The sequence below is a fragment of the Myotis nattereri genome, assembly GCF_964212035.1.
Source record: "Myotis nattereri genome assembly, chromosome: 2".
Classification (NCBI taxonomy): domain Eukaryota; kingdom Metazoa; phylum Chordata; class Mammalia; order Chiroptera; family Vespertilionidae; genus Myotis; species Myotis nattereri.
Window position 1 is genome coordinate 7,065,981 of NC_138076.1, and position 17,214 is coordinate 7,083,194.

Consider the following 17,214-nt stretch of genomic DNA (forward strand, 5'->3'; position numbering starts at 1 on the left):
GGCTTGGATAAATTAAGGAGCAGTCAGAGGAGGTCCATAAACACGAGTCCTTTGCCAGCTGCTTTTCCATTAAGCCCTGTTGGTTGAATGAAATTAGGAAATAATTATGTTGGTGGGGAACCTACCATATCCCAATGTAATACAGTGTCTTCCTTTAACAATGGAGCCTAGTGTTGTTTTTTCCTATCCACCAAATTAGTTTTCAGGGTAATCTACATTGCAAATGGGCCGATTTGCATAAAAACTATGCCTACTTCTTCTGATTTGTCAACACCTCTTTTCTTGTTTTTTTCAAGTCTTTAACACGAAGCCTGGGTGGGTAAGACCATCTGCTTGCAGAGCTCGCCTGCAGCTCCATCACTTAACTCAGGAGACAGGTTACAGCTGTTTAATTGTTATGGTGCCGAATGGTGATCATTCTTTCCAGAATTAATATTTATAGATGTATGCATGGAAAGCATGTGGTTAAACATAAGTGATCTAATTGTGCACTGGTGGCATTAGGTATTCATTAATTAGTCCCCACGTGAACAAGGAAGTGTAAAGTAGCGCTTTTTACAGACACTCCCAACTCCTGGCTTTTCGAGGAGTCCCTGTAGTGGTGACTGGGCCTGGGAGTGGTCCATCCCAATGCATCAGTGTGCACAAGGGGAACTCACCCGGCCGCTGCCATCAAAGCAAGGAGGAAACTATCTCGGGGGGCTACTGCACAGCCCCTAACTTCTTCCTCCCCTCTATCTCAGGGGCTGCTGCACAACCCCTAACTCCTTCCTGCCCTCTATCTCAGGGGCTGCTGCACAGCCCCTAACTCCTTCCTGCTCTCTATCTGGGGTGCTACTGCATGGCCCCTAACTCCTTCCTGCCCTCTATCTCAGGGGCTGCTTCACAGCCCCTAACTCCTTCCTGCTCTCTATCTGGGGTGCTACTGCATGGCCCCTAACTCCTTCCTGCCCGGTGCCTTCTCCCTGAACTGTGGTGCGTGAGGGTGCCTGGTAACAGCCTGGATGGGCAGTCCTGGCTGCATGTACTGGCATTACCAAGAAAGGTCTCTGAGTGGAGTGCGGATTTCTTTCCTGGATTTAGGAATGATATCTCTCTCTCTCTCTCTCTCTCTCTCTCTCTCTCTCTCTCTCTCTCTCTCACACACACACACACACACACACACACACACACACACACACACCCTTCCGCTACAAAAGTTAGCCATTTGTATCCCATCGCTTCTGCTCAGTCCATTCCAGAATGAGCATGTTCTTCAGGATGGCCATGTAGGGACGGAACTACGCATGTAACGTGTGCTGTGTTGATGTCTGAGTTCAAAAGCAGTTCCTGTAAAAGTGACTTGTATTTCTAAGTCTGGGGCAGATTGAGTGAGTACTGACACAGATATGTGCACGTCCTTAGAAAGTATTAGTGTTCCTTGCCCAGATAGGATTACTAAGGAGGGGACACAAATGATGTAAGAACAAGTCGTGACGTGTTCCTTTCTTCAGTTAAAGTTTTGTTTTTAACTTTTCGGTTACCTTTTACATGCAGTACCCTTTTGCATTAGTTTCCTAGTGGTCAGACAGTCACATACCTTATGCAGCATTCCCCTGATATATTCCCACCTGGCCCCGTGCCTCGTTATGACAGTGTTATTGCCTATATTCCCCATGTACTGGGCCTTTTTTAAATAACTACCGATCCACACTCCCCCATCCCTTCACCTCGCCACGGTTCTTTATTCCCCGCCAGTGCTCTGATTGGGAATAGTGCATAAGCACCAGCAGGGGATTCTGTGAGAGAGGGAATGAGAAAACTTCCCCCACAAACAGGGAGGTGTCCCCACTGTGGGCGCTAGCTCATTCATGTAAGCAGGGTTCCCATGAAAGGGAGGGTACCTTGAGGAGGCGCGGCAAAGGGGGTACCCCCGGCCTGATTGGGGCAGAGCGCACCTCACGGCTCAGGGAGGCCATCGCGGCAGTGCCACGCTCCTTTACTTAAAGCCGGCTTCCTTCCTGGCTTCAGAATCTCCTAAAAGACACCAGCTACTTCATGAGTCTGCAGCTTTTTAAACTTCCTTTGTTGACACGATGAATTAATGGTACCTGATATTTATTGAGTGTTTACTATGTGCTGAGGCACAAAGCAGAATTCCTCTGCTGACATTATCTTCCTGAATGCTCCCGGCAACCTTGGCAGGTGGGAGTTACTAAAAACTCCAGTGAGGGAACCCAGACTCAGCTAGGAGGTAACGGAACCAGAACCCAACCCACATGAACCATTCCCGAGCCCATACTCTAAAGCACTAGGCACTGTCGCCTCCTGAAGTACTTCCCAGTTGTGTAGTGTGGGTGTGCGTAGCGGAATCGGTGAAGTTTAAATTTTCCCTGTGATAAAGAGAACGTAATATCGATGTTTCTGTCACGAAAAGATTGAATTGTCAGAAGTAGACGCATTAATAACGATGGCTATGATGTCTTAATAAATTGAGATGTCATTTTTTTATTCAGGAAAGTTTGAATTATAACTGATAACAGGACACATAGTTTGCCAAAATAAAAATAACAATTATAACAACAACAAAAAAGCGTTCCAGGAAAGTCCATTTCTACTGTGAAGGATTTAAGAAAAGTGAAAAGTAGTTATTGAAAACTCGACATAGCACCCTCTAACATTTAAATTCACCTCCAGTTTTTTCGTCAGCTGAAATGAGTAGATGAAATACCATGTACAGACATCAACCGTGGAAAACACAGCAAGTGGACAGATGACTGTAGAACCAGTCTCAGTTCATGAAAAGGGCTCAGGAGGGCTTAGTGCCCCAATACAGCTGTCCAACATCTGAGCACTCTCACCCACGAATACAGAAAAATTCTCTCTCTCTGACTCACCTTTGAAAGGAGCCATTTATTGGTTTTTCCCAAATAAATTAGTTTATCAGAGGTGAGTTCAAAGGACTGTTCAATGTTGTTTCTTATTTTCCCTGATGTCGTCAAGAAAACTAGCAAAAGAAAGACCCCAGTACATTTTACATACTTATTTATACGTCTTAATTCTACACGTTTTCTTAAATGTCAAATATTATGAAAACACAAAAATAGTGATGATAGATGAGAAATTCTACTCGTTGGTAGTGACCTAATCAGTATATCATTTTTATGGTTTCCTGCCATCAGACTTACCAGTACTGCTCAGCGACCAGTTCACTAGTTGTCAGAACCAAGTTCATTGTATCAAAATGCCAAAGACTCAAATATTCATTTAGTCTAAAAAAATATGTGTTATAATTTTTGCTTATTAATGTTCAGAACTACCTCTGGATAGTTTCATTCCCGAATCAGAGTGCTGAAATAGATCTGATTTTCTTTTTAGTCTAGGAAATCCTAGACTAAATCACTAAAGGTGATTTTGCTTATGTCATTCATTGAATCCAAACAAGAAGTAAAAATCTAGCCCTGGCTGGCGTGGCTCAGTTGGTTGAGGATCATCCTGTCGCCAGTTAGATTCCTGGTCAGGGCACATGCCCGCCATGTGGGCTCTATCCCCAGTAGGGCGTGCCCGTGCAGGAAACAGCAGATCTCTCTCTCTCTCTTTCTCTCTCTCTCTCTCTCTCTCTCTCTCTCTCTCTCTCTCTCTCATCAACCCCCACCTTCCTCTCCCTCTAAAATCAATAAAAACCTTTTTTTAAAAAGAAGTAAAAATCTAGAGACGTGGGTTACTAACATGTTTACATGTGTGGTCCAATGTAACAAATCACGCCATGTGCAAAGACTGTATCGCACGGCGAACAATAGTCCTCCCCCCACAGGCGTGCAGGCGCCAGCACCCGCAGCGTGCCGGCCCCCCCACCCCACCCCCGTGTCCCGTTACTCCCATTATGTAGATGCGGTCCACAGCCAGGCGTGAAATTCTAAACAGGAGGAAACTACCAAACAGTATTCTACCCACTGTCTGTTCAAAGCTCTGTCGCTTATAAAGGCACTTTTCAGCACTGCTGACTTCACCAAATTTGGTTTATCTCAGAGCACCTTTTCCCTCGAATGCAGATATTTCAGGGCTGACTTCACGCAGGAAAAATATTATTTCACTGTTTTGGAACATCTTCGTATAAATAATGCTCCCGGCTGAAGTGTGGTGTTTTGCTTGGGTGGGTGCGTGTAAGAAGCAAGGTACTTGTGCAGATGATTTTTACACCGAATTTCCGAACTATAAAAGGAATAAAATCTGCAAACTTTCAAAAACAGTTCCTTTGAAGCAGGTTTTCAAAAGTGTTGGCAGTGTCGAAGGCGCAAAAGCTCTTTCTATGACATGCGCACACGTGGACACACACACAGTTATTCTCCGCTGGACCAGTCTCACTAGGCGTTAAAATTCAAATTAATGGACTCTCCTAAGTGGGATAAAATATTTGCAATGTTTTTTCCTAATCTTAGAATGAGGATGAGAGAGAGAGAGAGAGAGAGAGAGAGAGAGAGAGAGAGAGAGAGAGAGAGAGAGAGAGGGAGAGAGAGAGAACACTTCAAATTGAGCAAATTGTCTTATTATGTTCAAAATTATGTCAGGGTCATCATCCTTTATGACAGTAATCAGTAATAAAACAGTGCAGGGCGTACCAATTAAGGATCATCAAATCAAAGGGTATGCTGCCCGCTTGCTGATTTAGACAGCTGCTGATGGGAATAAATAGATTTAATATGCACGTATTCTCCGACGGTAGCTTTCCTGTCATTCTACAGGAACTGGCATGTGAATCATCTGAGAGTGACACCTACTTATGGCTTTAGTGAGATACTAATGTGAATCACTTTCTAAAGGCTGCGTCATAAAGTATTAGGAGACGCACCCTGCGAAATAAAATGTGCCCTGGACTCCGAGGATGTTCGGTCATTGCGAGAGTGGAGAATGTGTCTATATTTTATTATGCGCGTCTCTGACTGGATTATCCTCTTTCGAAGATGGGCCTCTAAGATTTTCTTGTTGTACGAAACTGAGAGAGGTCCTCAGAGCCCCGGGAGTCAGTTCAGGAGCCCAGTGGACTGGACTCTACTATTTAATAGGCTCTAACCAAGCACGTTGTCAAGGGCAGAAGCAATGCACATCGTTCATGACTACACACACCAGCAACTATGTATACACCGGCCAAGGATTTGTACTTTCCCTTTGTGAGCTGCCTCAGTGCATATAACCAGCTTGGCTGGCCTGTGTTTCTTCTCCGTGTTTTTAAGCATCAGTTTGAGAGCAAAAGGAAAGCACACTTGGAATTAAGCCTTTTCCGTATCCACCTCCCCATGTCCCAGGCCCTCCCCAAGCGGGCACGCACGTTCCTTTGTCCTCATTGTAAGGGAGCAGCCTTCTTTGGGACTTCTCGGCCGCTGTCGCTCGCACAGCCTTCATCCACCCACTGAGCTGCTTGTCTTCTTTGATTTCTCAGACTCATTTGTTTTTCTTTTTCCTGCTGTTGCCCCTCAGTCTTTACATCTTGCCAATTTGTTTTCCATACTTTGGGCTCTTAGGACAGGTTACAGCAGTTCTTAGGGAGCTTTCTTAGGTCTACAAAAGGTAGATATACTCTGATTTATGAGGCTGTGTCAACGGATTAATATTTCAAGTTAGTTTGGATTTTAATTTTATGTCCTGGCCTCTCCCTTTAGGTGTCAACGTTGAATTAAGAATTTCTATATTTTTTGTCTTATTTTTTCGTTCAAGTTTACTGACCAATCCAAACAGACATGATGCTTCTAACGACCTCACGCATGTGCACGGTTCTTCTGAATCATCAGTGTGGCTCATTTACTAAGTATGTGGGCTCTGGCCTCAGACTCCCTGGGTGGAATTTTGGTTTGTCACTTGTTATGATTTTGACCTTGAGAGAGTTATTTAACTTCATGTGCCTCCGTTTCTTCATCTGGGAAGTAAAGAAGATACTAGTAGTGCCTGGGACACCAGGGAGTGGTGAAAGTTAAGTCAGCTTAGCATCGTTACCAGCACATAGTAACAGGCAGGAAATGGTAGCTACAGTTAATGCCACTGCCTATCGGGATGGAGGGATGGGGTGAGGGAAGAGGAACCGATGGACCAAGGAGAGAGGAGGGTGTTGTAAATGGGGTACTACTCATATTTGCTTCTTTCTTAAAAGGTAGCCGTGTATCATTCATAGGATTCCTTCAGAAGCTGCAAGCATATGTAAGACATACTAGGACCACCATAACAAATTGTACATGTGATCATTTCATTCAGCAGACAGTAAGACACCCCCTGCTGAGCCAGGCAGTGAAATACCGTGGCCAGCATGGCCACAGAGTTTTCATTTCCAATGGAGAAGGTTTACACATCGGTCCCACGTGTCTGTCCATTCTGAAGCCGGATATTGTCATGGAATCTCTTCAATGAAATGACCACAACTCACTCTTGACTCCCCTCTCTTTTTACACTTAACCTGGTGTTCCTATTCCTGGACTCCATCCATGAGAAGTACTCAGGGAATGGGGGGAGTCGGGTAACTGGAGGAAAAGGAGGGAGGGCTGCCCACAATTTTGAGAGAGAAGCAAATGAGGCACCAAGATGTAGGTAGAATTTCCAAAGAGATGCTGTTCCTCCCGAATCCACATATTAGGGTTAAAAGTGGCACAAAGAGACGATGTCTGAGCAAGGTCCCTCCTAAGGGACCTTAGAATCCCCGTCCGTGACTAAGGGGACAGACAAGACAAAGTCGTTTTGTGTCCACCCCGACCCGTCTTCTCCAGCATGCAAAGGAGGAAACACAATAAGTAACATTTTTGGTGATCCGAACTTTTGTCCCATATCAAAAAGATGACTGAGTCGTTACCTACCTGGACAGCAGGTAGACCGAGGACCTCCAGTGCCTGGGCTTGGCATCTGTACTCAGGGAGGACTGTGTATCTGAATGTATTTTGAGGGAGAGAGAGATGATGGAGGCCCAGATTTTGAAACACACCTGGCATTTAAAACACACCTGCCTTCTGCCATTTAAGGGAGAGCCCCCTGCGCTTTCTTGTGGAGGCCACGAAGATGGCCCCTAAAAGATGGGTGTGCTACCCTGTGGCTTCAGGGAGAGAAATAGCTGCTAAATCCCGGTTAGGTCAGGGCTGGCTGTGCAGTGGATTGTTCTGAACCAGAGGAGCAGACCTACTGCCCGGAGCTGGAGATGTGGGCTCGTTCATGCATCAGCCGGGTGTTCAGAGTCGGCCAGTGTGGACCGAGAGCGCCTGGAGGCGCTGGGACCACGGGCCGCATTTTGTGTTTGGGGGCATGCGTGCCTTTCTGCTGGCGGAGAATCCATGACTTTCTCCACTTTCCTCGGATCTGACACCCCAGAGAGGTCAGGAATCACTATCCTACAGGAAACACGGGAATGCTCCCCGCTGTGTTCCCCGTGGGTCTTCCTCAAAGACAGATAAGCAGAAGCCCAGGGAAAGGGTGTCAGGAATACAGGATTTCCCTGGAGAATCATCTCTTAAAGGCTCCAATTCCCATGCCTAGCACTCATTTTATAAGAGTTTTCTTCTGTAAAACAAATTGAAAACTTCTTCGTAGACTGAGTAGGCATGACTCTACTTCAGTGTCTATAATTTCTGTGGCAATTTAATGTGCATTTCAGCACTGGTCAGGCATCTTAATTCTTAAATACACTGTATTATCTTTATGATTATTGTGCTTAATGGCTTCTGACAGCTTGCCTGCATTTTTCTGATTGTTTCCTGTAGTGGCTTAAAAAGGGGTGTTTGTATTGTTGCGATGATCATTTCTAATCATTAGTTGAACCTCAGATGTCGACATCTCCCTTTAACGCCTTTATTATTTAGAACCAGGCTTTTGTGGTGGTGTCGGAAGTGTCACTCTTCAAGGGCAAGTTGTTGGTGGTTGTTTGCCCTTTTTCTTAGCTTTAACCTCTCAGTCTCATCATTGTTGCCTCTGATGTACAATGCAAATGCCAAACCTTGCTCTCTTTTGCTCAGTACATGTATTTTCTTATGGCCCATGTTTAACCTTTTGCAAAACTTGTGCTACCTATTTTTCACATTTAAAGTGTTCCATACGTTTTGACCTCCCGTATATTTTAAATGTATTTTCTCATTTCAGCTTCACTTTTGCTGTTCTCTAGGCTCCATGACAAACTTACCCTTACCACTGTTTTGAGATCCACAGTTCTGCATAATTGATTCTGTTTGCTAACATAATGGGATTAGCTAGATGAGAAATAATTTATTCCTACATTAAAACTATTAATCCCGGCCAGAGTTCATCGCATTCCTCAGTTTGGTTGTGTTAACTGGCGTGGACCTGGTGTGAAAGCAAAAGGCTTACTCTCCAACTACGATTAGTGTTATTAATGCTTATGAACTAAGAATTCCCTCAGAAATCCTACCCACCCAAATCGGGATTTTCAGGGAGCTGCTAAGGGGCTCTAGTAGATTACGTCATGTGCAGAATGAATTATTCAGAAACTCTGTGGATGATGTTATTCAGTAATACATTTGTATTGTAATGTTTGAAAATGGAAGTGTTTTTATGAAATTAGAATTTCAGAGTGGTGCCTCTCACTGCTCTTCCGCACCTGAGCCTGCTGCCAATTAGCGGTACACACGCTCCTGTTTCCCGCAGCTCAGGAGCCGCTAATGGACTCCGGTGGCAGCGTGCAGCAGCCTCTCACACACACGGTACAGACGTGTCAGAACCACTTACGGCTTCGCTTACACACATGACAGAACCAGCAGACTTGAGAGGCTCAGCCGCAAGTCCTAGTTTAAATCCTTCGTGGAAGAGTCCTGCTCCACGTGCATGTGTCGGTAATGAAACACAATCCACAGGAGCGTCTTTGAAAAGCAATTTTAGGTCATTAAAGATGCATGAATTTTGACAAAGCAAGAAGATTTGGGGCTTATTAAGAATATGTTGGCCCAAGCCGGTTTTGCTCAGTGGATAGAGCATTGGCCTGCTGACTGAAGGGTCCCGGGTTCGATTCCGGTCAAGGGCACATGCCGGGTTGCAGGCTCGATCCCCAGTAGGGGGCGTGCAATAGGCAGCCGATCGATGATTCTCTCTCATCATTGATGTTTCTATCTCTCTCTCTCCCTCTCCCTTCCTCTCTGAAATCAATAAAGAAATATATATTTTAAAAGAATATGCTGGATCTCTACATTGAGGGGAGAGAGGTATCCGTGCCTCTTCCAGAGAAAGGTGCGGGCTAGTTGTAACCTCGTGCGAGAGGCGGTGGACAGCGATGGAAAAGGCAGCCTCCATCCGCTGTTCCTGCGAAGCTTGTGTGAGAAACGGAGCTGCTCCCGTGAGAAGACACGGCCTTAGCGCATCTCCCAATGGGCCGCCCAGGCGGCACCCTACTGCCCACCTGCGTGGAGTTGAGGCCACTGAGTAATCATTTTCTACACAACTTACCTTTTTGATGATAGACTGCATCTGCTCCGTTCGCTCAAGGATTCTCAACTTATTTTTGCTTACTGATTAACCATGATAGTTCAACAGTTTGTAAATACGCAAGCAACTGGAGAGAGAAGGTGCGCGAAGCAGGGCTTGTGTGGGTTTGTCTCAGGTGGGGAAGCTCAGAGCCGCAGATACAGTCCCTCCCTGGCTGTGGTCTCCCCGCTGTGGAACCCTTATGCGACTACTCAGTTCAAAACAGACTTTTAAAACACAGAAGTCTTTTCTCAAACCTCCCCCCCCCAAAAAAAAAAATTTAAGTTTGATTATTTGTAGATCTCATCGTTATAAATTTCCAAAATTCTCTAGCACTAAAGAATGGAGGCCACTTGTATCAATTCTCGGGGAGGGGGGCGCGTTCTGAGCGGCCTGGGAAGGAGGTGGTCGCTGACCTGAACATGCTGCTTTCAATGCTGGGCGTCCCCGCAGCCATGACCGCGTTGGCTCACACACGAATCGGTTGCGTTTTGAGAAGCTCTGAGGTGCATCTGTCGTGTGATGTGAGTCTCCTGTCAGCCGCAGTGACTCGATTTGCATGTAAATTCTGAAAATTTCCTTGTCCCATGTGACATTTCTGAATTGTCTGTCTGTTCTTTTCTCCCTTTTAATTTCTCCAGCTCACTATTTGGATAAGATAGTCAAAGGTACTGTATGCTTGCTCTTTGTTCACGTTTCTCCATATCTATCTATAGAACCATGTATCCGATTGCACTAGCTATGAAAATAGGTTGGTTTTCATGCGTAGTTTTTTGTGAATTATGAGTGAGGCTTAATTATGTGAAATGCCTTGAATTTTCAATAGTGAGACTTAAATGTCTGTGTCTCATTTTTATAATTTTGGGTTATCACAGATTTCATTCCTATGTGAAAGGCCTTCACCAGAATCCCCAAAAAAAAGCCAAAAAAATAAATAAATAAATAAACTGAAGATAACAGTGCATTTGCTGTTTTCTGTTTACTTATTATCTTTTGTTTCTATTTTAAGATCTCCATTGTTGGCAATTCAGCTAATGAGCTTTAAATTCTAAATTAAAGTTCGCAACGGCCCAGTCTCTTATCGCAGAAAAAGAAATTGCCAATCTGAAGATGTTGGTTAACATATGTTGAGAGGAATCCCATTTATACTTACATGAAAACTTCTTTGGCTTTTTCTAAATGTTTCAGGATACATGTGATATCATAATCTGCTTTGTTATTCCCTTAAAAGCTCTAAAATATCGTGCATTCTATAAAATAAAGAGTGCCACTGCTTGAGCAGAAAACAGCAGATTCTCGTGTCTTCAGTTATTGTAGAAACAGGTGAAAACCATTTTTCCCGAAGAGGAAATTCCCTTTCCCTTTCTCCTCAGATTCCCTATTTTCTAGTCCTTGTTCGTGCTTTTCATTAGAATATGAAAAGATTCATGGCAATGTCCAGGCTTTCATTTAATAACCCCTGTTACACCCAGTCAGTGCTGCACCCCAATCTTTCTTTCCCGTTTAAAACAAAAAAAAAGGCATCCATAAAGTTCACCTCTTAGGTATTGAATAGTCTAGAAATGCAGACAGTAATTGTCTGAAAGAAAAGAAGCAGCAAAATTAATCTCATCTTGACCTGGTGGTATCCCTAAGAGTGATTTTACCACACCCCACCAGGCTGTCAGAATCGCTTCCTGTTAACGCTAATCTTAGGAGGCAGAAAGTCTCTTTGAGATACTTTCCAGTTTCGCACTGGAGGAGGGGAAGCCACTATATGAATATTTTTTTTATACAGACTTAAATAAACATCTTTAAACAGATCGTTCCCTCACACGTCCCCACACCGAGAGCAGCATTCTCATTTTAAGAAGCTGCACAACAAACCCCAGTTGGTAGAATAAGTATTTTTTACGCAGACATATTTTATACCAATTTATAAATAGTTCTGTCCATAGAGATCCGATTTATCACCAGTTAACTCTCCCCGTTTCTGGGCATTTAGATCCTTGTTTCTGTCAGTGTCGTGTCAAACCCATAGGTCAGAACCCAGGGCCTGCCTGGGCGTCATCCTCATGACCAGATCACGTGGCCGCATGCCAGATACCATCGTCAGGAAGTGGCAAAATTGTTTTTCTTTTTTTTTTTTTTAATGTCATGTTAGACTGAAACGATGCTAGCTTTTTGGATATATTAAATTATTTTAATCGTTTCCCAAATTTTCCCTCCTTGCCCATAAAAGCAGACAAGATAGGATATAAAGGTAACAGCATAAAAGCCTTAGGGAGATTGTCACCAGACATCACTCCGCGCTCTGTCTTGAAGCACGTCACTACCGTGTTTTTGTTCAGTCTATCGATGTTTTATTGTGGTCCTTATGGTATTTCATTTCGTCCGTCCTCAGTACTCGGATCTGCACAGCTGCCACATTGAGTTGGAAATCCTGTCGGTCCTGTCCCATCCGTATGCAGCCTGAACCCTAATGTTTGTTAGAATAGACGCTCAGCTGCTTCGATTTCCCGGGCTTTGCTTCTCCTGTGACGAGGAATGTACTCTCGGCATAAAGTATAGTCACTGAGACTGGCCTATACTTTGTGCAGTTAACTGAACGCACTGTAATTTCACATGAATACACGGCAACTCTGGGGCCAGATAAAATTAACGTTCTCGTGCCCACTTCCATGCTGCTGAATTGAGAGGGAATGTTTCAAAGCAACAAGGCGCTCTAAGGAGACACGTCCTAAGGAGTGGCCAGTATCTGTTCACAACAGATTAAAAAAATCTATGCCGGGGAGCCCGAAATTGTCGTGCGGACATGCCTTTGCGCGCCACGCAATCAACCCATCGGCCTTGTTGCTTGGCTAAAGGGGGAAGAAAAAGGAGGTTAATTCTGTCTGGCCTGCAGCTACTTAGCGGGTCGTTGCATATATTTCGGTCCTGCCCAGGTAAGTGGTGTCTCAGGGTCAGGCCAATCAAAGATGCCACTTGGACGAGAATGAGATTCCGTGGACAAGGTTGCTGTTTCTATCCGTGTGCAATTACAGTCCCTGTGCTGTTGACAAAGGCCTGTTCCCACTCAGTGTCCCTTCTCTGTGTGTCCGGGGCGCGGCCACTCTCCGTTCTCAACTCCCGTGCCTTCTCCTTCGTCTCTCTGACAGAGGGCTGCCCCGGGCTGTGCAACAGCAACGGCAGGTGCACGCTGGACCAGAACGGCTGGCACTGCGTCTGCCAGCCAGGCTGGCGAGGAGCGGGCTGCGACGTGGCCATGGAGACCCTCTGCACGGACAGCAAGGACAACGAAGGAGGTAGGGGACGCTGAGCCCGAGAGCACGGGTGTGCGGGGCGCGGGCTTATAAGGCACGGTGAGGGCATTAGCTACCTGCCCCCCCCCGCCCCCCAGAAAATCAGATCCCCGCAGATGAGATTGATTGAAAGATGTGTGAGGCTGCGTGATTCTGTTTCCTCTTCTCCCTGCGATGGTCACCGTCCGGCCGGGGAAAGGGCAGCCGGGCTGCTGTGCACCCTGCCGTTCTCCACCCCTTTCCGTACCGCCCCTCCCCCCCCCACCCACCCCCCCCCCCCCGTGACGGTCATCCGCGCCACGGTACTCAGGGCCCTGTGAACTGGGGCTCCGAGCAGTATTTTAATGATGACAGCCCGGGAGAGGCAGGTCTTTCCAGGCTCTTCTGTGGTGAGATGTGGGTGACAACAGGAAGCAGGCACAGGAAGCAGTCCCCTTGAAGCTGCACTCGCCGTCTTTTTCCCTGACCTGTCCTCCCTGTGGGAAGGGTCCTGCTGCACCGGGGAAGCGGGGTGAGAGAGGATCCCTCTCCCCGCAGTGCTCACCCCTTCCCCGTGCTGCTAGGTGAGTGTCAGAGACGGGAAGAGGGGAGACTTCCCCATGGTACATACACCTACCCTCCCCCACACCTCCCCACCCACCCCCCCACCCCCCACACCCCCCCCACCCCGTGCTGCTGGGTGAGTGTCAGAGACAGGGAGAGGGGAGACCTCCCCATGGTACATACACCTATCCCCCCAAAACTCCCCACCCCCCCACCCCCCGTGCTGCTGGGTGAGTGTCAGAGACGGGGAGAGGGAGACCTCTCGGTTGCCCCTCGGGACATGCCTGCGGGATGAGTTTCTAGCGAGGCTGGGCCCCTGCGGTCCCTTGCTCTGTGGGTTGTGTGTCTCACATGTATAGAAACCAGTGCTGAGCCCCTGGCTCGCTCTCCATGCCCCAGGTTGGCGAAGCAGCCACCCATCTCCCTGTACACCCTTGTGCCCAGAGTTGCTTGCACCCGCCTACCTGCTAAGGCTCTCATTCCATAGGGGATTTTGTGACTTGAAATAGCTCCCCATGTGGTGGTCCCACTATGCCAGCTTCACAATGCAACAGCTTGCCACAGGCGATTCTCTCTTTATAGAAACTTGACACACGTATTAATAGGATGACTCATTGCTGGCCATGGTCACCATGTGCCCATCTTTCCTCTACTTAGAGAAACCTAGTCAGAGGTCCCTTTGACATCTTGCTTCCCTGTCTGGGTCTCCAGGGGACAGCCCCTGTGGGTACCTAAGGCACTCAAGCCCCCTCCTGGGTATTGGATGGTTGCGGGCACAACACTGACTTGAAGCCTCACATTGAACGTGGTGTGAGCCTGGTGGAAGGCCACTGTGTATCCTGCGAGGAGTGGTTCATCTCACTTGGAAGTAGGGAGGGTTATGTTTTGTCCTTCGGGGATGCGTCAGGAAGATGTGCCTAAAACAGGCTTTTTGTTAAAGTATTTGGAGGTGGGCGATAGTACAGAAGAAAGCCCAATTGAGTTGAGGTTACTCAGAAATTAGAAAGATAGAAGCAGTAATGAGGGAGGGAGGGAGGGAGGGAGGGAGGGAGGGAGGGAGGGAGGGAGGGAGGGAGGGAGAGAGAGAGAGAGAGAGGGAGAGAGAGAGAGAGAAAATGCAAATGAAAGGATCAAACTGCAAGGAGAAGTAGGAATGTGCCTCCGAGTAAAAGAGAGAAGCAAAAAAATGAAGATTACCAAGAGGTAAACTGGAGATTACCAAGTGAAATAAGGAAATATTTGAAAATATATTTTTTTTAAAGTTCTAGCAGGAAGATGATACCGCTGTGTTCTCCAACAACATATTTAAAAGTAAAAAATAAATACAATGAGAGTAACAGAACTGGGAAGAGAGAGGGAAAACAGTTAAAAGAGCGAGAGGAAGAGAGAGACAAAATAACAAGGTATGGTGAGCACTTCCCAAAAAGGATCCAGATGACGGAACCCTATTCCCGGTAGAGAAGGTTTGGGGGGGCCTGGGGGGTACTGGGTCACTACCGGATCCTCCTTCAGGGGAGAGAGCCAGGTTGGCCTGAGCGTTTGACCACCCACGGGATTTGGAGCATGGTCAGCCCCCTTCTCGGAAAGGGAAGTCCATGCTGGGCTCTCAGAAGCAGAGGACCCAGTAGCTTCCTGATCGTTGACAAGGAACGTGGGGGTTTTCGCACTTTTTGAGGGAGCTTTAGAAGGGGAGGAAACTCGGGCCACGCAGGCTAGCACTGGAAGTCCCCCCTACATTTTGCACCCACTGCCGTTAGCTGCCACCTCGAGCTTCGAGGGTAGACATGGGCCTTGCTGAGTACCTCTTCAGAAGCGGGTCTCCTTGTCACACTTGCCTCATGGGGAGAGCCTCTGCATTGGTGGGGAGGGTTGTCATTCATGGTCATGCACGGATACGACATTCTCATTGTCAGCCAGTTGAACACTGTCAGCAATTCGATGTGCATCTCTCCTCCTCCCTCAGTGAACTTACATGCATAGCTATGTTTTTAAACTTGAATGGGATAGGTACAGTTCTAAAGTGGATTCTGCCGAAGAGCATATCCAAGAGGGTTTTTTCATGCCAGTACCTGTAGGCGTATCTCATTCTTTTTAATAGAAATACGGGTACACTAGTTAATGTTACCACTACTACATTAGTAATAGCTTAGTTGATCCTAGCTGGGTAGCTCAGTTGATTGGAGCCGTTGTTCCATACACCCAAAGGTTGCAAGTTCAAATCCTTGTCAGGGCACATACCTAGGTTGGGGCATATACGGGAGGCAACTGATCGATGTTTCCCTCTCTCTCTCTCTCTCTCTCTCTCTCTCTCTCTCTCTCTCTCCCTTCCTATCTCTCTAAAAATCAACAAAAAACATCCTAGCATGAGGATTAAAGGGAAAAAATAATAATTCAATTGTTTCTTACTTTTGGCTGTTATAGAGAGAAATCTGTAGTGAATCTCTGTATTTCTCTATTTGTGTGTATCTGCATATAAATCTTTTTGTAAATGTGCAAATATTTCTTTTGGACAGATTTTTAGAAGTGAAATTGCTGGGTCAAGGGTTTTTTTAATTTTTAATTTCAATAGCTGCTGCCAAATTGCCTTGTAAGTGGCTTTTACACTCTCTACTTCATCAGCAAGAGCGTGTTTATGTCCCCTGTTCCTGCTCCGCACATAAACAAAGCCGTCCAGCAAAATGAAAAATATGAATTTTGTCTGACAGCTCAAAACGACTCCATTTTTATTGTTTTAATTTGCATTTCCCTAATTGCTAGTTAGATTGATGGTCTTTATATACATTTCTTGACCATTTGTATTTCTTCTTTTGCTAACTGTTTATTTATTTCTCTGCCCATTTTGTTCTGTTGAGTTGCTTGATGTTTCCTTTTTCATTTTTAAGACTTTTAGTTTATTCAGTTTATTAACTCTTCGTTAGGTGTGTCGCAGATATTTAATCCCAGGGTTTGGATTATCTTTTAACTTTGTCTATGGTGTCCTTTGTCATGCAGAAGTGTTTGCTTCATATGAGGTAAATTTTAATAACATTTATCTTTTCATTGATGAATTCTGAATTATAAGTCTTCATAAACAAGGAATTTCACTTTGTAAGATTATAGTCTTTCATATAATTTGTTCTAATGCTTTTTATAATTGTGTGGATTGCTTAATGTTCAGTTAATCAAGAATATATTTAAAATATGTTTTTATTGATTTGAGAGAGAGAGAGAGAGATCAGTTGGCTGCACTCCTGCATGTCTCACCTTGGGATAGAGCCCACAACCTAAGCACATGCCAGGGAATTGAACTGGTGACCTTTTAGTGCATGGGATGGCTCTCAACCAACTGAGCATTTAAAAATACCTGTTGTAGCAAAAACAAAACCAAGAAATGGCATCGTACCTAAAAGTAGGGTAAAGGTGATAAAGGAAAACCAGTAGGTGTTTCTAATATGCTTTAAAGACATCATTCTGACTTGTTCAGATCTCACAATCCTTAGGCACTAAAGTCATTCTTCTCTTCATTCAGCAAATATATTGTACCCCAGCTTGGGGCCAAGTGATGCTGAGGATACAACAGTGAACTAGACTATCCTTTAAGGAGCTCATGAGGCCGTTGAGCTGATTGTGGAAGGCTGTGGGGTGGGGAGTAAGAGCAGGTCTCCGGGCAGAGGAAATAATGATCATGAGAGGTCTTGTAAGCTGTGTCCAGAAGTTCTAACTCCTCAGAAGGAGGCAGGGACTACGTAAAGGAAGTTTTTTAGCTAAACAAGTGGAATAATCAACTCTGATCTGATTACTCCAACTGAAGCATAGAGAATGAATATTTCAGACAAGACTGGAACCTGAGAAACCTAGCTGTTGTTTGAGATCTCGTCAAAAGGCGACCCCGGTGGCCTGAAGGGTAATTTCAGTGAAATGGAAAGAAATGCACTGATTTAAAAGATGTTTGGAATGAAGAAAAGAAGGAATTGGCCATTGATTATGTGCAGAG

General features: G+C 45.6%; 1 protein-coding gene across 1 annotated transcript in view; it reads left to right on the forward strand.

Moving 5' to 3' along the window:
* The window catches only part of TENM3 (teneurin transmembrane protein 3), a 571,505-nt gene that overhangs the window by 492,012 nt on the left and 62,279 nt on the right, over positions 1–17,214 (forward strand). Inside the window, exons 13-14 of the mRNA XM_081084077.1 lie at positions 10,059–10,085; positions 12,555–12,701. Coding sequence (XP_080940203.1) covers positions 10,059–10,085; positions 12,555–12,701 — 174 coding nt within the window. The remainder of the gene's footprint in view (positions 1–10,058; positions 10,086–12,554; positions 12,702–17,214) is intronic.